This window comes from Trichoplusia ni, chromosome 8 (genome assembly GCF_003590095.1).
Source record: "Trichoplusia ni isolate ovarian cell line Hi5 chromosome 8, tn1, whole genome shotgun sequence".
Taxonomy (NCBI): domain Eukaryota; kingdom Metazoa; phylum Arthropoda; class Insecta; order Lepidoptera; family Noctuidae; genus Trichoplusia; species Trichoplusia ni.
Window position 1 is genome coordinate 14,301,372 of NC_039485.1, and position 22,275 is coordinate 14,323,646.

The window sequence follows — 22,275 nt, forward strand, 5'->3', positions numbered from 1 at the left end:
CGAAAAATTATTATGGCCTAAAAATGATACTCGATTCTCTTTTAAGATATTTAAATATAGTTTATTAATGAGGGTTAAATCTTAAAATGTTAACAACTAACCTAAAAGCATAATACATAATTGGACATAATTTCGATTCTATAATAACATGTTGCATACATTAGATGCAGACTAGACAATCATACTGTTTGAAAAATATCAGAAACATCTAGTAATGCAATGCAGTTTTAAGTTATTTTGCTGTGTATTATACACATAAATAACAAACGGTCTATTTTCCACACAGGAGCCCAATAGCCATGCCAGCAGCAAATGAAGCCAAAAATACGTGTGACTCTGTGGCCCTGTAGTGCTCATCTCCTTTCAAATTGTGCACCCAACGTTTAGCTTTCACTTCCTTCTTCTTTAATAAATCTTCGGCTTTATCCAATTTACGGTCCACAAACCTCTCGACCTATAAAATCAAGAAAGAATACGACATAATTGTAAAAAAGTTTAAGAACATTTAAAAATAATATAAAGGAAGACAAAACGTTTGTCTTTCCTTTGAACCCTTTGTTAATCTATGAATAATTATTAAATAATAAAACTAAATTGCCATTACTATTAGATTTTTTAGCCCAGGTTTTGCCTTTGAGGTTGTGCGAAAACTAATGCTATAGGTAGTCACTTTTAGGTACTTATACATAATTTTTTAAATAATTACGACACCATTGGCTGAAAACACCATAGAACACATACATTCCAAAGTATGACTTCACACTTTAGAATGTATGTGAATGTGAAGAAGGGAACCAAGTATCTGATGTGATTGGATATTCGGTGACACAGCGAACGACGCGTTAGCATCGCCTCGTCCTTTTTATGTTGTCTTAAGTCGACGTCTTAAGTCGTGACCCAGTAATGCTTGTCTTAAGTCTGGGTGTCTTTGTGCATGTGAATTGAATGTTTGTGAAACCCCCCGCGACACATGGATTAAATTCCATAATGCGGAAGTCGTTTTTTTTAAAATGTTACACTGTCTCTTAATAGAGTTAGTAAAGCACACACCAGTCATGACTGTTGTATGCTTTACAAAATGTAATATGTAGACTACTACAGGTGGACCAGTCTAACAACTATCTAGTAGAAAATTTTGGTTGTCAAAATAAATATAGGGTTTTAAGGAAAAAGAAATAAGCAAACAAATGGTGCAGATAAAGTAACATGTTTTTTTTTAAATAAAGACTGTTATACACTATACTTTTTTTATAAATGGATGTATTATTATTGAACATGACTTCCATGACCATTAATATCATAACCATAATTGGATAAAATATTTATGAATTTATGACTAATACACCTAACCAGATGAATGATTAACCTTGAGAAAATGTTTTACTAAGAACTGCAACTACAAGATAGTATAATTCAGCATTATTTACAGACTTGTTTAAGGCAAAGTCAAATTAAAGGAGATCAGCGTTCCTACAGCCACATATTGAAGTATTAGTGTGGTTGTGAAGGACTTTGTCAATCATAGTAATAATATTTAAGGAGGTGGACCCTGAGAATATTTCATGTTAATGAAGGATACAAGTATGCACATGACACTATAAATCCAAGTAGACAAGGATATATTTGTGATTCCAAAACTTAAAAAAACAAATGTTTATGCCATTAATTTTGCGTTTATTATATTTTCTATCTTTTACAATAAGGAGGTTTTATTTTACTATTTTTTATTTATATTGAATAATTACAGAATCCTAATTGAAATTATCTCATACTATCTACATAACATAATATATAGTTATTTAATAAGAGATATATAAAATGAAATATGCATACAAAGATATAGACTTAATCAAATAATTCAGCAAAATATAGTTTAGGTAGGTACATTTATGAAGAAGCAATACCAAAAAAGAATCCTCCAGTAAACCCTGCTGAATAATAGGAATTATTCCTGACAAATAACATTACCTGCAACAAATAAAGTGCAGTTGAAATATGAATAGCAGCCTCATAATAACTAATGGGTCATTGAATTATGTAATTACACATATGTGTAATTTACAGATTTGCAAGAATTTACTTTATTATAAAAACTGCTTGCTCTTTTATTCTGGTCTTGATGAAAGTTCTAATAGCAACAACATAAGTAATGACATCAGTTTATATCCAGCCAAGATAGTATTAGTAAACAAAGGGTTTTGGCACTCCGACTATCATTTGCACTACATTAAGATAAACAGTTGGCTTTTGCTTCCTCATAATATATTGCATCTAATGATTCCTAGACAATTTCCTAATCAACCCAAGAATGATTTTTAAGATCTAATAGTGTCATGTACAAACTTAGTTTATCGTCTTGTCTACTATTACTCAGTTATTATGATTGTGTTGTAAGCCTGAGTCATAAGTTTGCAGTTTGCATAGACCAAACAACTACAAGAACCAAGGTCAAGGCAACACGTTTTTATCAGTGTAGTGGGAAAAGTAAAATGCAATAATTGTATGTATTTTGAATTAACTTTGAAGCATAAAGGTCTATAATCCATGATATAACACAAGTAATGTTGAGCAATAAGGCACCTAGGATTCACATCAGGAGCAGCCAGATCTCTTAAAAGACCTTTGCTTTAATAAAATGATGTTACAATTTTCTCTTCCTTTATATATATTTATAGGTATATTTAATAATAGGTAGATACTAGTGAAAGTACTTACTTTTTCAAACCAATCTGGTGATTGTCCTGTGGCTTCCTTTTCAATTTTGTCTGTGATTTTATCAACCTTCTTATTGATTTTGTCCCAATTTATGTCAATGTACCCTTTTTGGCTGGCAATATGTAACAGTATAACACTTCCGCCTAAACCAACAGCAGCGAATTTCCCAATTTTCATTGAAATGAATCCAGTTATCCTGTAAATATTAAGCAACTTCAGTTAATGCAAATTATTACAAGACTAAATATAAATCTGAGTAAGTAAAGAAGTCATCATGTCTCTTAGATCATAAACTCAAGATTAATATTGATGAATCACAGATTTTAATAAGGCCTTACCAAGGATACAGAATTTCGTCGTTTTATTACCTAACAATTTGTATTAAATTCGGAAATATCAATGGGATTTTTATACATGATAATAACGTAAAACAAAAGTGACATACCATCCTGACGCAGTTCCTAAAATTAACTGCTTTGTTGCTGATGTCTTTCCGATATCTGATATCGCCTTTTCAATAAAGTTCTTAGCATCGTCTACTATTTTCTTAGCATCCTCCGAAGCATCTTCTTTACCTGGCCTCGCCATATCTGGTATCGGAAATTATGCTCCTTACTACAAATTTATCACAATAAGTACGGTAACACCAGCTAAGCCAAACTCTTCGAAAGGATACTGAGATGGACTGAAATGAAAATGAATAATAAAAAGTCACTCACTCAGACAAACAATAAGAATAACCATAGACAAAATTAATGTACATCTTATACAGATTACAAATGGCTTACGAACATCTTATTAGATGGTATCATAATATCATATAGTACCAGGATGACTTTCTTAGAAGTTATGATTATAGATTGTTTAACTGAACTAAATAAATATTCTATCTTGCAAAAGATAGAGGCTGATAGCCAACTAGATATATTATACCATTCATAATCCAAAATACGAGAACTAGGGGCTTAACTTATAACATATACTTATCTCATTGGCCTGGCCTTTTCAAAACTATGTTGGAGTCGACTTCCAGTCTAACCGGATTCAGCTAAGTTCTAGTGTTTAATTGAGCTCTTGAATTATCTGGGCAATACGATACCCCTGGGCATAGCCCCTCGGTTAGACTGGTGGTCAGACTTTCGAGATTCTGTACCTGTAAAGACTGTCAAAGATTTATGAAAAATAGCCATTTATACGTACTTACGGTACTTATCTGTGTGAAACAAAGATGAATAAACAAAAATAAAAACAAGTTACGGTTACTGTACCTATGCGGGGCTCGATAAATAATTAATAAAAAAATAAATAAAATTAATTTCTAATCGCAAGGTTTCGATCAAGCTCTATGTTATTGACATGTGCATTTGACAGCTGAAACAAGTCAGACAGAATTAAACAGCTGATTCTTTACTGATGGCTAAACGAGGAATGTGAAAATGGGAAATCAAAAGAAATTTAAATAATTTAATTTTATGTATAAAATAGGTACTTTAATTTGAACAAAATCGTTAGATATTTTGTAACGATCGAATCGTAGGTTAAGAAGGAACAGTGTACGTAAGTTTGTATTTGGCCAGACCGACTAGTGTTCATTGATTAGACCACCTTTATTTCGATCTGACTACGGCATATTTCTTACTATAATGCCAGCTATACAAATGGCGCTTTCGCGGAACTATCCAAACCCAAAATTATTGCGGAATTTAATGTGTTACTTGCATAGAAGCAAAAGCAGCTTGAGGTTATGGGTAAGTCATAAATTCATTCAGTTTGATCCATCTAATTTTGCATTTGGATGGTATACAAATGGTGTACTGAAAACCTTGTGCTAAAATTGTTGCCTTGAATGCTCTTCACATTTCAGGAAGAAGATGTCAATACTGAAATTAAATTAAAAATAGAAAAACATTGGTCAAATGTTGTTTTAAATCAACCTTCCAACAATTTTAAGAAGAAGACTCACTATATCCTTCCTATGTTCCCATATCCATCAGGAAACTTGCACATGGGACATGTACGTGTATACTCTATATCAGATACTTTAGCGAGATTCCAGCAATTGAATGGCAAGAATTGCATTCACCCTATTGGTTGGGATGCGTTTGGTTTACCAGCAGAGAATGCAGCTATAGAACGAAATATCCCACCACATACATGGACAGAAACAAATATAAATTCAATGAAAACTCAACTACAGCAACTGGGATTTAATTTCAACTGGGAAAGAGAAATATCAACCTGTGACCCCAGCTATTATAAATGGACCCAATTTATATTTTTAAAGTTATTTGAAAAGGGCTTGGCATACCAAAGTAAAGTGAGTATGACTCTGTTTTCCTATGTACAAAACAAATTAAATCCGAGAGTGAAACCCATCTGATCTGTTTTTCTATACATATACTCTATACTTACTGCATACTTTGTATCTTACTAGTGCCATCACATCTGAACATAGGCTAAGCATAACTCATTCATTCAGACCAGTTTGTAATACTTTTTAAGTGGTGTTGTAGTATTTTGAGATTAAATGTAACAATCTGCTTAAATTTCAGGAACAAGTGAATTGGGATCCAGTTGATAAAACTGTTTTAGCAGATGAACAAGTAGATGACCTTGGTTGTTCATGGAGATCTGGAGCTAAAGTTGAAAAGAAGTACCTAACACAGTGGTTTATTAAAACAACAAAGTTTGCCAAAGACTTGTTTGATGGACTTGATAGTGAAGAGTTAGAAAATTGGAAAGATATCATAAATTTACAAAAGCATTGGATTGGAGAATGTGATGGAGTATCAGTTACTTTTAAATTGTCTGTAAATAATCAAGTTAAAACCTTTGATGTATGGACTTCTGAACCATATAAATTTATTCATGGAAATTTCTTAACCATGAGTCCTAGGCATCCATTGATCCATGAATTGAAATGCCATATGAGTAATTCACTTACTTGTCATAACCCTGTAACAAACCGTGATCTGCCAATTTATATCACTGATGATGCTATATACCCAATAGGAAAGGATGTATCAATTGCATGTTCTATATTTGACACTGATGATAATAACACCGCTGTATCACTAAATATACCTGTTAGCAATGAGCAATATGAAATTAATGTTGACGGTGAAAACCAAAAAGCCATAAATATAGCTATTAATAAAAATGTAGGAGGTCATTTTGTTAGCTCAAAATTAAAAGACTGGCTTATATCTAGACAGAGGTATTGGGGGACCCCTATTCCAATTGTTCACTGTGAGAAGTGTGGTGTAGTTCCTGTTCCATATGAAGAACTTCCAGTACAGTTACCAAAATCTGATTCTCATAAGAGTGGTATACAAACACTAGACAAAATAGATGAATGGGTCAATTGCAAATGTCCTAAATGTCAGTCCAATGCCAGAAGAGAAACTGATACTATGGATACATTTGTAGACTCTTCTTGGTATTACTATCGTTTTTTGGATCCAGCTAATCAGGAAATGCCATTTTCGGTAGAAAATGTTCGTAATCAAATGCCTGTCGATATTTATATTGGAGGCAAGGAACATGCAGTTTTGCATTTATACTATGCAAGGTTTATGAGTTATTTCTTCAATTCACTTGGATGGACTCCAAAGAAAGAACCATTTAAGAAACTTGTAGTACAGGGCATGGTTATGGGACAATCTTATAAATTAAAAACTTCAGGTAAATACGTACCGCCTGAACAAGTTGAAAAGGTTGGAAATGAATATAAAGAAATCAGTACTGGTGAACTTGTCTTAACCCAATGGGAAAAGATGAGTAAATCTAAATACAATGGGGAAAACCCTGAAAGACTGTTGTCAACGTATGGATGCGATACAACTCGACTTCTTATTCTAGCTGATGTTCCGCCAGCTACGCCTCGGCGCTGGTCAGATGCGAGTGAGTTTCTATATTATTGTATGCACTTTTTCCATCAACGTTTATATTCCGATTACTAATTTTCGTCTTTTTATAGCGCTACCTGGAGTACTAAACTGGCAACATCGCTTGTGGATGACTATAAGGGAGTTTTTAAAGCACCGGAATAATAACGTTGCTCATTCAATAACATCGGAAGAGTTTAATAAATATGAAAGAAAAATTTGGGAATCAAGAAATTATTTTATAGCAACCACAACCTATCATTATAAGTACACACAAAAGCTCAGTGTTGGTATATCGAGATTACAGAGTTTAACCAGTGTTTTACGGGTAAATATTTAAAAATATATGTACATAAATATAAGAAAAACATAAGTATAAGATTAAAGACCGTGTCTGGTACATCTTCGTGTATGTAGGTACTGACCCTGTTTGTTTATTAATGATCTGCTGTCGACTGTCTGCACTTATTGTATGTGGTCTCCTGTTGTCACTGTCAGTCTTTGAAAAAACAACCAAGGTATTTTATGTTATCGACATAAATAAAATTGTACATATTATCATTTTGAGATCAATATAGTGTAAAGAAAAATAAAATAAAATTAACAATTATGAATTTCATTTATTTACAATAAGAGATGTTGAAAACATTTTTTGTTTTACAGAACAAAATACCACCAGAAGTTGTAGCTAAAAGCAAAGAATTTGAAAGAGCGTTATCTGATTTAATTATAATGTTGGCGCCAGTGACTCCACACTTCTGCTCTGAATTGTGGGCAGGTTTCTTGTTGGCACCTAACAGAATATGCGACTCGCAAAATATTATTGATTGGAGCAAGACTGTCCTTGAGCAGAAGTGGCCCAAGGTTGATGATGATTTTGAACTATCATTTTTATGTAAAGTAAGTTTCCACAGAAATTATTTCGTTTGTTTTTAAGCTCGTGATAATTAAATTCATTCATTATTTTATTGGTTCAGGTTGACGGAGCGGACCGATGTGAACTTAAAATAAAAGCTCGTGATCTATCAAATCTCAGCCACGAAAAGGCGTTACAAATTATGCTTAACGAAGATTCTGTTAAAAAAAGACTAAAAACGGACATACACAGAACAAAATTTGAACTGTATCCTGACTGTCGTGCGATATTACACATTTTCCCGAAAAAGAAACAAAAGGTTGCGCAAGTAGACGAAGGAGTAGCTTAGTAAGTAGTCATTTAAGGTTAGAAATAAATGAAATTTAGAACTGCTACTTAATATCTGATTGGAAAAAGGGCTTAATGGTCCAGTCATGAACTATTCAATTCTGTCATAGATATAAATCTTAATAAACTCTTTGAAATGGCAACCTTAAATTTTATTCGGCTACCTGGTCAAGAATACACAACTGTATTACATACGTAATTTAACGATAATTTATTAAAAGTGATCTATTAATGTTAAACTCTCCACTATTCATTATGCTACCTCGTGTTTCTAGCTTTTTTTGCTCGAAATATTTCGTCCTTGTAGGCTTTCAAATTCGCTGCTGAATCCTGAAAAAAAATATAAAAATGGTAAATTTTATTATTTAAAATAGATACATAGGTAAAAATGTCATATTTCATAAACTATTTCCATACGTCATACTGTCTTTTTGCTTACATATCCCACTTTAGAATAACAATTGTATTTGATAATCTTCAGCCCTTTGGACTTAAGGATCTTTTTTATTGATTACTTAGATAAGAGACTGATCTATTCTAACTTTAAAATTATTAAAGTCATAGACATAAAAAAGAAGTAGTGTTCAGGGACGGATTAAATACGTTGGTTGCACTATTGCTATAAAAAATAGGCGAAATACAATACCAGATAACGCGGTACTAGTATTTAGCTCAGTCCTTTTAATAAATGCACAATGAAAATGATACACATCAAATTTAAAAACAAAGTTTAACCAAGATCTAGTTGGGTTTATAAACAAAACTACGTTATTCAGAAGTTGAACACTATCTAAGGTATTGGACAAAATTTTTAAAAAGATGCGACGTTTATTACTTGCAGAAATATGTGTCTCTATAGAGTAATAGTAGGTAATTTATAGTGAAATCCGGCCCGAGTACACTTAGTAGGTACATAATGTACGTTGTATATCAATTATTAAATACGATACAATAAGTGGATAAAATCTGATAATTGAGGTAGGTACTTGTGTTTTACCTTTTTAGCTTCTCGCCATTCTAGATTACGAAGTCGATTCAGTCCTTTGAGATTACGGTCAAGTATTCTTAGGAACTCTGCTCTTGTTATTTTAGGTGTCTCTGTAGTTCCATTGTTTGATGGATCCGGAGGTGCTGTCACGGTCTGTACATACATTGTTAACAAAGATATATAATATAATCCACATATTATTACTTCATATAGAGTAAGTTTTAAATGATTTCCTACACTGTCACAGTAATATCTAATCATTGAATATGATTCGATTAAATCTGGTTTATTTCGCGCCATTACCACAGTGCAACTTCGTCACTTAGAACTTTTGCCTCCTTCGCCCGTAAATAATCGGGCGATCCCGAAATCTCCGCGTACCTACTCGTTTACTCATGCGTTATAAATGTGAATTCGCCAAAACTATTAGGTACATAAAAATAACACATTCAAAATGCCCTTGAAAAGCTTAAAATTAACATTTCTGTCGAGTGCATATTACTTGGTGGCTAGTCGACCCGATTGTAACAGCCAGTCTTGTGCTAAAGGTCACTCACTGTTCGCTCCAAAGACACTTGCTTCATTCGACAGCGGCATTTATTTACGCTTGTGAAATGTATCTACATGCGCACACGTTATTGGTAAAAAACGGTTAATGCTAGAAGATATATTATAGAATCTCAATTTCATTTTATGACTTTTCGTACAATCATAATATCCAAACACTAAGGTTCTTTTAAAACACTCAAAACATCGCTTTTATTACAACTCCAAAATACTTTTAGAGTGTTACTACTACTCCTAACATTCTCTGGTTTTCATTCTAGATTTTTTTGTACAAGCAGCTAAATAATAGGAGGCTGCTTTAATATTAGGTTCATTATATTATGTTTTGCAAATAAATAGGTCCACTTAAAATCCCTCATTAAAAATACTCTTTAGACATTACACTTATTACCTACCTCTCTAGGTTATCATCAAAAACCAAGGCATTTACAAAACGAGCATGATTAACTTATCGCGCCATTTACTATATTTTGGTAACACTCGTAAACTAATGAGCCAGGAGGTACTTATTTCAAACTGATGTACCAATAGTATGTAAAAAAAGTCTAGGCATCCCCTAGGGTTTTTCACTGATCTTGCCTTACCTCACTTTATGTTTGAGGTATGAGAACATACACTTAGGTTCTCATCCAATGGTTTCGAGGTCGAAGGTACTTACATTATCATCGGCAAATTGATTGTTAACTAATTCTGATATTTGATTGTAAGCGCTTTTGGTGTCGTTGATTTGCTGAAAAAAAAATTACTTTACATTTTTTTATTCTAATCGTAATAATTATGCCTTGAACACACAATAAATTACACGAAACTTCTTTTTATAAGCAGGTAAATGGCTATGTGAGAATACGTACCTCCAATATAACATGGAAAATGGTTCCAAAAAATCCTCGTTTTGGAGCTAAAGCAATACTTTTACCAGCTTTAATCGCTGTTTGTCTAGCAGCTCGGTCTTTCTCTATTGCATCATGTGCTGTTGGCTGCAACGAACACATAGATATTTGTATCTACTACTATTTAAGTGGTAATACGATTACTTGTCATGCTGCTTTTTTTTTCAATCAGACCATAATTTCTGTTTTTCACTTCAGGGCCCCAATTCTGCTATTAACAATAGTCAATGAATAAATGCAAATTGGATTAAATTTTTACTTTTCGTATTATTCCAAGCAGTTTTCTAACACAATAATAAGAAATTCCGTATGGAGCGGAACACCCACGGTCAATTTAGTAATTAAAAATTATTGTGTTGGCAAAATGCTTAAAAGAGTAAGAATAGTTTCAAATTTAATCCAGTAGCCATTCATTAATCGGTCATTGTAAATAGCGGAGTTGGGTCCCTGTGCTAGGCCTCGATTGGGGCTTCTGGCATCTTTTTTTCTCATTCAAGAAATGCTATGGCCAGATTCCAGTGTCACTGGTTACAGCTAAATAGTTGCTTTCTTCTACATATAAACAAAAAATAAAAAAGCTTTTAGGTATATTTTATTACTTACTGGTTGAGCAATAAATGTGGGAATTATGATGGCAATTACTACAAATGTAACTAGAGCCCAGTGTCGCGCTGCAAGTGCCATTTTTTAAGCTGGATCAAGTAATGGCGCCTTTCCTAAATAACCAAAATGGTTTTTATTATCAACACTACAATGATTCAGTTAGAAACCAATTAGACAAGTAAAATACAGTAAAGTATAAATAAAATTTTGTAGTCGATCGCAAACGCAACGGCTTGAGAGGAACCAATCACAAAATAGATAAGGTTAAATTTCTTAATAATTCTTTCACTCTTTACTGATGCGAAGACATAACAGTATTTATTTATACACTTCGAACCCTTCGTAGAATTAGTATTTAAGTGTGTAAATTCGGACAAGGTCGAAAGACGAGGGCGTTTAGTGTTGATAAGTGGTAGATAGGTTAGTAGGTTTTATTGATTTTAAATTTTAAACTAACATTCGAGTTAGGTAATAATTTAAGTTAGGGATTGCACCCATTCTTATGATAAAATATCGAAGCCATTCACTTCCATAACTCATAACCGCTGTGGAAGTGTATAGGTACCGATATTGCTTGAGAAAATTACCTCCGTCAAAGTGTTGTAAGAGCTTTTTGTCGCACACATGGTTGTTGGAAAATATGTAGCTACCTATTGTATTTAATTTCCCTTGGGTACCAAACTAGATTTTAACAATTTGAACCTAGGCATGCAAAGCTTGCTCACTTCCTAAACAGCTAACACTGAGTTACCTATTATTATGTAGGAAGGTACTCTGTCTTAAAGTGTATCTCTAATATATAAAATTCCCGTGTCACGATGTTAGTTACCGTACTCCTCCGAAACGGCTTAACCGATTTTTACCAAATTTTATATGAGTATTCAGTAGGTCTGAGAATCGGCTCCTATCTATTTTTCATACCCCTAAGTGATAAGTGTTGCTCACACCACAATTTTTTTATCGGACGATTTTTTTGTTTTTATTTTTTTATAATGTGGCATTAAAAATACATACAACTAGAAAAATAAATTAGGCAAAACAACGTTTGCTGGGTCAGCTAGTAGTAAGTATATTTAGAAAGGCCTAGAAACTTTTTACTCAGCTAATATATAAGTTAACTTCATCTTATTATAAGTAAGTATAGATAGGTACCTAAGTTTCTACTATAAATGTATATTTATAAAATGTGGGTAGAACACTCGTGAGCATGCTTACGTAGCTTACGGTCAATTTCTTTCGTAACACAGAAATGCGGAAAAACCAAAACCCGTCTTACAAGATCAACTCCGCTACTCCGCAGTTGATACGAAATAGGCCAGTTACAAACTATATAGTGCGTAGATAATGTATCAACTAGACAGTTTCAGGAAATGCATAACATTGGTGTGACATCGGTTGGCTTGCGATAAAAAAAATGGGTCGCTAATAATTTTGGTGTTTAGAATAATGAGCTCTCACTGCACTCTATGCCAGTGATATCAAACATATAACGTACACACCTGCCCATCATACGAACCTCAAACTTAGATAATTATGATTCTAACACTTAGTTAACTACAACCGTAAAAGCATAGGTAGGTACAATGAATGTGTTTAATTGCCTACTTATTATTTCAAAGTACGTAGCTAATGCAGCAAATAAAAAAGCTCGCATAACTGATTAAGCATTTACGTAATCGCATCGTTTACCAATAGCTATGTTGCTCCTACTTTTTTTTGCGCTAGAAAATTACTTATCCACCTATATGTCATTGGACTTTAGTGATCCGGAATAATATAAACAGTATTTTTTCAAAGGAAATGAATTCGCCTAAGCATTACATTTGCAATGAGTTGTAACCCCTTTAACGTTGTACGCCTTTAGGCCTTTTGTTTAAACCTTTCTATCTCATTCCCATAACTTATAATTTACAAACAGTTTCCCCTTTAAATTTTTTTTGTACCTACTATAGAAAGAATTTTGAGCCTGTAGGTTAGTTTGTTTGTTACTTCTTTGAGCTCAAAGGTTTGGACCACTTTTTTACGAATTTGGTATGGAGACACCAAATACTACTAGACTACTTTTAGACCGAATATTTATGGTTTCTTCACGAAAGACGAGAACCTAGGTACAATAAAAAAAAAATTGGTAAAACGCGGAGTAGCTGTAAGATGTATGTAATTGTACAACTCAATCAAATGAACAGCAATACATTAAAAAAAAAACAGTCAAAACGTTCATGCATCAAATAATACCAGCTCACATAGGTACGTCCCACTGCTAGAATCAGGCGTCTTCGCCCTTATAGGGACGGGTTCAGCGCTGATCTCTGTCTGCGGGTTGGCGATATCCGATTCCAGGTTTCCTCAGGATGTTTTCCCTCACCGTTTGTTAGAATTATTACCTACATATAACTTGTCTCAACAGCGAGGTCACCACCACCAAAAAATGAAAATCTATTTTGACTGCTGTAGTAAAATAAGCATGCAATTTAAGTAGGTACCTACTTAATAAAAAGGAATACTTATTTCTATTAAAACTAATTTGAACTATTTTTTTATTACAATAAAGTAAACCCAATTCAGTTAAATAAATATAAAAACATCTTTATTTTATTACCTACTCCAGGTGGATTAGTCAGGGATTCTTTGTCCGTGTTGAATGAGGTCTAAATAAGTCATTTTAGATATATTTTTTTTACTCTTTAAGTGACCGCCAGTAACTCTACTTAAATGAAAACTTACCGCGATATAAGGATGTACGAGTTAAATAATAAAAGCTCACTTTAAATATTAAACTGAGATATTTCCACGTCTTTGCAGGTTCACAAAACATAATTAAGCAGCTTTTAAATCAAACAGCTGCTTCAAGGTACCCAAATTTTGAAATTTACGATGCACACAGTAAACGATAAGTATTATAGCTATGAACAATGTAAGTGCATTCAATATACCTACGTGTGATTTACTTAACATATTTTGCACATGAACTTTTGCTGATAATAGGTATAGAGGCTATGAACCAATGCAACTGCTCGCCGTAATCGTTATTTTAAATGTGATATAAATCTAGCACTGTTGAATTGTACATAATTCAAGTTACCGCATATAAAATTGCCTTTACCTAACAACGCGACGAACACTTGGCGTTAGGTGAGCCGCTTGCGCACCGGCTCCGCGGACTAGGCTGGCGAGTGCACTGTGTAGCACTGTGTTCACACTAACCGCACGAAGCCCGCGCACAAGTATCATCGGGGCCAAGGCCATCGCTGGCGCTGATTGCGAAGCAGTCATTTGTTATGTCAGCTTGTGTTCTACTTATGCAATGCTGCCCCACCATTACGGTGCAGTTCGATGGCCCACTCATTAATTTTACCTAATAATGGCTTGCACTTACCTTCATACTTTTAATTATAGGTGATTTTTTATATTCTCATAGTCAACAACAGCATCATAAATAAATTTCATTTTACACGTTGAACAAGAACTGTAATGAAAGTCCGGTGTATACTGTGTCACCTTTCTTATAAATGCGAATACGACTTGCAAAACGTTTAGATGTGGGAGATTCCAAACGATTATAAGTGCAGTAGGGAAGCCTAAAAAAGCCCATTTAGGAGCCCAAAATTGTCGATGAATGAATGGCATATTGTATTGGAAAAAATAGAATACGGAACACATACAAAAGTGTAATTTTATACAATTTCCATAAATTCATAGGCCATTGTAAGTAGCGGAATTGGGGCACAGAAATAGCAAACTCAACAGACGCGTATTTATTTAAAAAGCTATTTACTAGGTGTATGTTATTTCATACACGTTTCATGCTCGTGGCTAAGCTATAACCGCATAAGTGATTCGATCACAGGTTAAGCTATGCTTGACGCGGTTGGTCCGTGGATGGGTGACCATCTTTGTCATAACGAGTTCCTCCGTGTTTCGGAAGGCACGTTAAATTGTGGGTCCCGGCTGTTATTCCTACATCTTTGACAGTCGTTATAGATAGTCAGAAGCTGAAAAAAGTCTGACAGCCAGTCTAATCAAGGGGTATCGTGTTGCCCAGGTAACTGGGTTGAGGAGGTCAGATAGGCAGTCGCTCCTTGTAAAACACTGGTACTTAGCTGAAACCGGTTAGACTGGTCGCCGACCCCAACATAGTTGGGAAAAGGCTAGGCCGATGATGATGTTATTTCATAGAAGAAAACGAACTTATTTGTTGTTTACTACATTTATTTATTCCACTTATACTATTATAAGAAATATAAATGCATTATGAATGTGTCTGCCAGACACCATACTGGCCTATTTAAACAGTTCACTTTTTTTCGAATAAATAAGTTGATAAGATCGTAAATGTAGTCAACTAATCACAGAATGAGTTTCTAACTAGTTATGGTTATGGCTAAACAGCTTTAAAGCAACTTCGTGTAACTTATATTAAAAAATATTTTTACGATACACAAAAATTTTAGTGCATCAAAGAAGCATAAATTTTGCTGACGAATGCTCTTTACTTCATTAATCTACACACTACCTAACATTTGACGTTATAAAACAAATATTTTTCGTACGAGTAAACGCACAACTACATTATAGTGTTATACATATATTGCTACTGCATGTATGGGCTACATCAAATCATGATCTATAATTCGGTAGATTAAGAAGTCACTAGTTCCATTTTTCTATATTTTTTTCGAAGTGTCGATACAGGATCTTTGAACAATATTGGGTCTAATCTCAAAACCGAACGCATAAGCGGCATGTAGCCCCATGCAGTGGCAAAAGTGTTGAGGCATGATTGTCGCTGCACGAAATGCTCCGGATCGCTCCAAGATGATCTGAAATAAAAATATACAATATGATGAAGGTTGGTGTACCGACATAAAACTTTTGTTTAATGTTTATGTTAGTAGTAATATGAATGGGCAATGATGTGTTTTTTATGTGCATATATGAAGAGTTTACTTGTAACGATGATGCGCTGTCTTATAACGGCGTCGCTGGGCAAGCTTGAGCGGCGGGCGGCGGGTGAGGTGCGCCACGAGGCAGTTGAGCAGGATGTCCTCGCAGTTGCGCGTGCGGCGCACGGCCTGGCGCAGCGCGGGCGCGCCGGCCGCGTACTGCGCCAGCGCCGAGCGGTGCACCAGCGCCGCGCCCGGCAGCACCATGGAGTACGCCGAGCCCCACTTGCTGCTGTAACCCCAAGCGCCCTGCGGAAACATAGTGTCATAATGTTCTGACCTGGGCAACGATTCTGCTATTTTACAATGGCCGATGAATGAATGGAAATTGGATTAAATTTGAAACTATTCCTGTTCTCTTAATGATTATGCCAACACAGTTATTGGAAATTCAGTGTATTGACCTTGAGTGTACCGTCCCATAATAAATTTCCAAATAATCCCAGTAAGGAAAATGCTCAAGAGAATACGAAGTGTCATTTTAAGCCAATTTTCAGTCATTCATCGGCCATTGTAAATAGCAGGCCTCAATAAATACCAGATCCAAACATCATTGGTCTAACCTTTTACTAACTATGTTGGGGTCGGCTACCAATCTAACAGGTATTATATTATATATTATTATTATATTTTTTCTAAGTCGTTTCAATTTGCTACTTACTAACAAATTTTATTTTACACAATAAATGATTTTTTATTATAATATATTTTATTTGATTTTATTTATTAGATCTTATTTACTACCACGATACTTAACTACTAATATGCATTTTATAGCCGTCATTAGTTTAAGAGTATTTATTTAAACTTACTTTTGCTTCGTCCCAGAAATGAGTACGAGCAGGATATCCAACAATTCTCTCAGGAAAATTTTGCCACACATGAAAGGCGAAATCCAGTTCTTCGGCTAATAATGGCGCGTCGCCATCTAATGAAAAAACAGCAGCTGTCGGGACTGCCCATAACGGTTGCCATCTAGCCGAAACTCCTTCCCTAAATTTGTTCATGATAATTTTAGCACAAAAGGAAAGGAAAGAAAACAGGTCCCTAATTCCGCTATTTACAATGGCCGATGGATGAATGGAAATTGGATTACATTTGAAATTATTCCTGTTCTCTTAATGATTATGCCAACACAGTTATTGGAAATTCAGTGTATTGACCTTGAGTGTAGCGTCCCATAATAAATTTCCAAATAATCCCAGTAAGGAAAATGCTTAAGAGAATACGAAGTGTCATTTTAAGCCAATTTTCATTCATTCATCGGCCATTGGATTAAAATAACACTATTTGTACTACTAAGCATTTTTCCAACATAATAATTCATTTGCCATTGTAAACAGCGAAATTGGGGACCAGGGCACAATAGGAGAAACCTGTCCGGTTATTAGACAAGGGTGCTGTCACAAGAATTTTACATTTAATTATTACTACATATTTTTTGGATTAATTTGGGCATATCCTCTATTTCCATACTCTGGCAAATTTTCTTAAGTTATGTTTCTTTTTTTTTAATTACCCAGGATAGTGAGTTGTTGCATCAACAACCAAAACAGGTAGAGGCTCCCTTGTATCACCAGCTACACGCGTTAAAGATTTGAGTGAGGGTGCTGCACGCTCACTGTCCCAAACTAACACGACCTACGGATTAAATAAAATCGTGTTTAATAAAATCATTATTATGTAATGCCTATTCCTAAAACGCGATGAGTTAATTTACAAATTACCTTTTCACAATACGCACTAGATGCTATATTGGCAAGCAGTTTATGTAATGCTGGTGATGTAGCTTGAACGTATAATAATGCAGTATAAGTATTACCCGGCGTGGGCGGCGGCACCGCCAAAGGCATGGACGGTGCGGGCAAGGGAGCGAGGGGAGCTGAGGGACAGGGGGGAGCAGACAGAATGGGAGCCACGATAGGTAGGTGCGCGCGGGAATCTCCATAGTTTGCTAAAGTGCCCAGAGCTCCGGGGGATGCATTCCAAATCAAAGCTTCTCGTTGTCGCGAAGATCTATGTTCCAACACACGTTCCAACAAAATCTGTAAGTTTAAGCAAATATTATCTGAATTCTTTACATTAAATAGTGCCTATTGCACTATTTTAGGCCGTTGACAAATGAAGGTGAATGTAGCCGTCGACCGTTAGCGAGCTTTACGCGTCAATTTAATTTTTCCATACAATATTTCCATCCCTCTTAACCAGGAACACTTATTGAGACATGAGGACGAAAAATAACGATGATTTTATTATTCATACTATTGCTTACAGTGCAGGAGGAGCTCGTGGCTAAGCTATAACCGCATAAGTGAAACAATCACAGGTTAAGCTATGCTTGACGCGGTTCGTCCGTAGATGGGTGACCATCTCTGTCATAACGAGTTCCTCCGTGTTTCGGAAGGCACGTTAAATTGTGGGTCCCGGCTGTTATTCCTACATCTTTGACAGTCGTTACAGTAGTCAGAAGCTTGAAAAGTCTGACAGCCAGTCTAACCAAGGGGTATCGTGTTGCCCAGGTAACTGGGTTGAGAAGGTCAGATAGGCAGTCGCTCCTTGTAAAGCACTGGTACTTAGATGAAACCGGTTAGACTGGTAGCCGACCGCAACATAGTTGGGAAAAGGCTAGGCCAATGATGATACTAGTGCTTACAGTGACCTTGCTCAGAGATTCAGTGACTGACTATACCTTTGGTCTACTCCGGCTTACAGTGATTATATTTACCTCTATTGTGGAAAAAACTATTTTTTCAATTGACGAAAAGTACTGCTCCCACAAGAATTGGGTTTGTTGCCGTAGAGCAAGAATACGCTCAGGCGAGACGGAGCGCACAAGCTCAGGCACCTGGGAAGAGAAGTAACAAAAATTATAGATGCTACAAAATATACAAGGAGGTGGTCATACATAATCAGAATGATGAATGTAAGTATACCTACACAATATTTATGGAATAGTATTTTATGCAATAGAAAAGTGTATGGAAATAAATTTAATCTTCTTGTACCTGTAAAATAGACATGACATGACATGTAAAACTTCATGCTAACCTGTAATAAAAGGCGTTCGTCAGCCCAAATTACTGCGCGGCGCCAATCAATTCTTTCATCAAAAGGCAGCCGCCAACCATTACTCAAAAGCACAGGTATGCATCCAGCAGCCAGTGCTTCAAGAAAACGGTATGAGCCAAGACGTCGTCCTCGCGCAACAAGGCAGAATGTTGAGTTTGCTAATAACTGTTCATAGTCAAATCTGAAAATTGTATGCTATTCTATATATGCTTAGCTAAATGCTCATTTAATTTTAACAGTATTAGAATCTATTTAAATAATTCTCTTACGCCTATTTTATTTGTATAACAAACAGTGTGGTGTTATTAATAAACTACCCTGCTAAGTGTTATTAATGATAACTATATAGATTAGTATGTTCCATACAAGTTTTTGAAAATCTGACTTATACATTTTTGTTTATGGCTGTATAACTCAAACTATTAATTTCTATAACTCAAGCAACCTGTCCTTCTAAATTCAAGGTTTAGGGAACAATATTTCATAGCTGTCATCTCAAATAGTACAAACTTATGGTAAATACAAGTAAGTGTAATCCAAATTCAGAAAAAGGTTTATGTATTAGTATGACTAGAACTTACTTATCATATTCTTTGTTATCTTCATCACATCTTTCATCTCGTAAATCTTTCCAAGACTTTCCATGCCGACAGGTTGTAACTAAGACTAGATGATTACCATCATGTAAATGCCAAAGTGAGTTCCTTGTTTCACTTCCTATACCATGCACATATCTCTTACCCTTAAATGCTAGCAGATGGCGTCGTGGTGCTGGGAATGGATTGCTAGTAGCTGCAGGTGGTACCCCACCACGCTCCGGATGCTCTTTGTGAAAGAGAGGTAATGAAACATCAAAACCATCTCTGAAAATGGTCTCAGATGCACTAGCTCTCGCTAGTATCGCTTCACCAGGGTCAAAGCCAAGGGCATCTTCGGCATAGTCTGGCCAAGTTCCAGCATATAAATTAAATATGATATGATTGCGTCCATTTTTCCAATATGGTAATCGTGAGAGACGCGACGATACGTCAGGGACATGTTCTGGAGAGAGTGGGTCAGCATCTAGTGTATCAATTGCAGGCACAAAGAAACAAGCTTCATTGGGATCCCTTGTGGCATATCGTGATTCGCGGATAACTGATAATACTTTACGATATGATGCACTCACTGCTCCATCACTAGGGTAAACATACACTTTTGGATCTTTTCCACATTTTGAAAAATCAAAGCAAGTGTCCATCCGACATGGTATTTTTCCAACTGTTGGTTTTATATGAGGTAGTGAAAGTAAGCCTGATAAATCTTCCAATGTTGCAAAACTGGGCAGTTGACTCAGTCTACTTTTGTTAGATTCCGATTTCCAACTATAGGTGCCAATATAGCAATATAATAAGAATACGCAGGTTAAAAAAAGAAGGATAAAACGTTTCTTTGCTTGCATTTTATCACTTTCTAATGAAAAACAAACCAATACTGAATTTCTGTTTATAATACAGTCCATAATTCATTCTAAATTTACATTTCGTTTTCTCTTTAATCATTTATAATAAAATACAGTACAACCGGACAAACAAAAAGAGATGTTATAGCACCAATTTCGGTGTCAAATATTCTTGTTTTTTAATAAATTAATGTTCAACTCGATTATTGACTATTTATGCCTCTTGCTATTTCAACTATTTCAAACAACAAAATGTTCAATCAACTTTGTAACATGTTTGACATTGACAATTATTTGTCAGTTTACCAGTACCGTGTACTGACATTATTCCTCTATGGTACTGACCAGTAGGCAAAGACCATGCAAAGACATTATATACTCCATTGCCAGTAGGGCCGTTAGGGCATTGCAAATGAAAAAATAAATAAATAGAATAATAATCACAGAATTAGTAGCAACATAGAATTAAAAAGAAAGAAGCGTAAAAAAGAAATAAGTGAATAATAATCACAGAGTCCGTAGCAGGTAAGTTTTGTACATAAACCGAAAAATAAAAGCGATGTTCTGTTCATATAAAAAATAAAAAAAAACATAAAAAATACAGTTAAGACAGTGTGATCTGACTCGCGACACTGAGGATTCCGTACTAATAAGCTATAGAAAACAAATTGTATGAGTAACAAACCAACTCCACCGTTGTAACATTGCTAAACTTTGACTTGAATTCATTGTTATAGTTGCAATTGAAATAAATCACCTGTAAAATTGTATCTAAGGCCCTTCGTACACTAAGCTACGCAAATCTTCGATACTCGACGATTTTAGTCTCCAAGCGACTCCCGCCATACAAATTCATTGAGGCTCGAGGTCTGCTGCCTGCCGAGGTCGTCGCCACAAAAGTCGCAGCGTTTTTCACGATGGCGGAGCATTTATTGAATATTAAATTTGTTTCTGAGGTGGGTAAATATCCTTGCTTATATAATTATAACTTAAAGGAATATTCCAAAAAAGAGATAATGGAAAAAGCTTGGGTTGTAGTAGGAAATGCCGTTAATTTAACGGCTGGTATCTTTTTATATCATGTATTCGATATAATCAGGAATGTATTTGTAGTAAAATACTAGGTAGCACTTATTGGTAGTACTTTTTTTCATTATTAAGCTTTTATTTTTCGCAGTATTGGCTAAATAGGTAATTCACGTCTTGCGATTCAATGCCGTGTGTACGGACCGTGCGCTACTCGATACTCGCGACACGATACTAAAGTAGTATACAACAGTAGTATCCAAGATTTGATACGAGATTTAAGATTTTTAGCTTAGGCCGTTCGTTTAAGCTAAGCAAATCTTGGATATTAATAAAGCTTTTTCCATTATCTCTTTTTTGGAATATTCCTTTAAGTTATAATAATATAAGCAAGGATATTTCTCCACCTCAGAAACAAATTTAATCTATATCTATACTCTAATATATAAAGCTGAAGAGTAGTTTGAACGCGCTAATCTCAGGAACGACTGGTCCAAATTGAAAAATTCTTCATAGAGGAAGGCTTTAGGCTATAACCATCACGCTGCGACTAATAGGAGCGAAGGTACAAAGGAAAATGTGAAAAAAAAATAGGGCAGGTATAAATCATAACTTATATCTTCTACCCACGGGGACGAAGTCGCGGGCAACAGCTAGTTTTGTATAATTCTAAAATTAAATAATTCTGAAAGCCTAGAAATATATACATTGGCAGTATGGTCAGTAACTTTAGCAAGGGACTTTTTGTAGTACTCCATTTTTTGTCATTATCCTTTCTCAAATCTAAACGTAGTCTGCTACTGTGTCTGAATTCTTCGCACTTTGGTGCAAAAGCAAAAATAGTGTTTAATGGTCTTTTACGACAAATACTAAGGACAAATATGAGAATTCTCTTAGGTGACGGGCGGTATCGCTCGGTCGGTTGCCTTGCTGCCGGCTTAT

General features: G+C 35.1%; 4 protein-coding genes across 10 annotated transcripts; 1 reads left to right on the plus strand and 3 right to left on the minus strand.

Annotated features, from left to right (window-relative positions):
• Positions 1–34: 34 nt before the first annotated feature.
• LOC113496344 (FUN14 domain-containing protein 1-like) lies at positions 35–3,434 on the minus strand. Of its 2 annotated transcripts, none has more exons than XM_026875517.1 (3): positions 3,161–3,432; positions 2,716–2,911; positions 35–454 (listed from the first exon to the last, which is right to left on the minus strand). In XM_026875517.1, the coding sequence occupies exons 1-3, from the start codon at positions 3,301–3,303 to the stop codon at positions 272–274; spliced, it is 522 nt and encodes a 173-aa protein (XP_026731318.1). In that variant the 5' UTR covers positions 3,304–3,432; the 3' UTR covers positions 35–271. The 2 variants fall into 2 exon arrangements, with proteins under 2 accessions (XP_026731318.1, XP_026731319.1); XM_026875518.1 differs by lacking the exon at positions 35–454 and adding an exon at positions 1,667–1,968 and having other exon boundaries at positions 3,161–3,434.
• A 686-nt stretch (positions 3,435–4,120) lies between these two features.
• LOC113496341 (probable leucine--tRNA ligase, mitochondrial) lies at positions 4,121–7,949 on the plus strand. The gene is made up of 6 exons (XM_026875513.1): positions 4,121–4,463; positions 4,580–5,032; positions 5,268–6,618; positions 6,695–6,930; positions 7,266–7,502; positions 7,580–7,949. Exons 1-6 carry the CDS (start codon positions 4,359–4,361, stop codon positions 7,805–7,807), a joined length of 2,610 nt encoding a protein of 869 aa, XP_026731314.1. The 5' UTR covers positions 4,121–4,358; the 3' UTR covers positions 7,808–7,949.
• Positions 7,950–8,038: 89 nt separating this feature from the next.
• LOC113496345 lies at positions 8,039–14,080 on the minus strand. 6 transcript variants are annotated; one of them, XM_026875519.1, is made up of 6 exons: positions 13,958–14,080; positions 10,855–10,967; positions 10,213–10,338; positions 10,020–10,091; positions 8,804–8,947; positions 8,039–8,136 (listed from the first exon to the last, which is right to left on the minus strand). In XM_026875519.1, exons 2-6 carry the CDS (start codon positions 10,933–10,935, stop codon positions 8,065–8,067), a joined length of 495 nt encoding a protein of 164 aa, XP_026731320.1. In that variant the 5' UTR covers positions 10,936–10,967; positions 13,958–14,080; the 3' UTR covers positions 8,039–8,064. The 6 variants fall into 6 exon arrangements, with proteins under 6 accessions (XP_026731320.1, XP_026731324.1, XP_026731323.1 ...); XM_026875523.1 differs by lacking the exon at positions 13,958–14,080 and adding an exon at positions 13,792–13,948; XM_026875522.1 differs by lacking the exon at positions 13,958–14,080 and adding an exon at positions 13,619–13,783.
• A 937-nt stretch (positions 14,081–15,017) lies between these two features.
• Positions 15,018–20,612, minus strand: LOC113496594 (exostosin-1). Its single transcript, XM_026875865.1, has 8 exons — positions 19,448–20,612; positions 18,846–19,047; positions 18,523–18,642; positions 17,525–17,842; positions 17,317–17,438; positions 16,610–16,790; positions 15,802–16,046; positions 15,018–15,674 (listed from the first exon to the last, which is right to left on the minus strand). Exons 1-8 carry the CDS (start codon positions 20,365–20,367, stop codon positions 15,494–15,496), a joined length of 2,289 nt encoding a protein of 762 aa, XP_026731666.1. The 5' UTR covers positions 20,368–20,612; the 3' UTR covers positions 15,018–15,493.
• Positions 20,613–22,275: the final 1,663 nt, after the last annotated feature.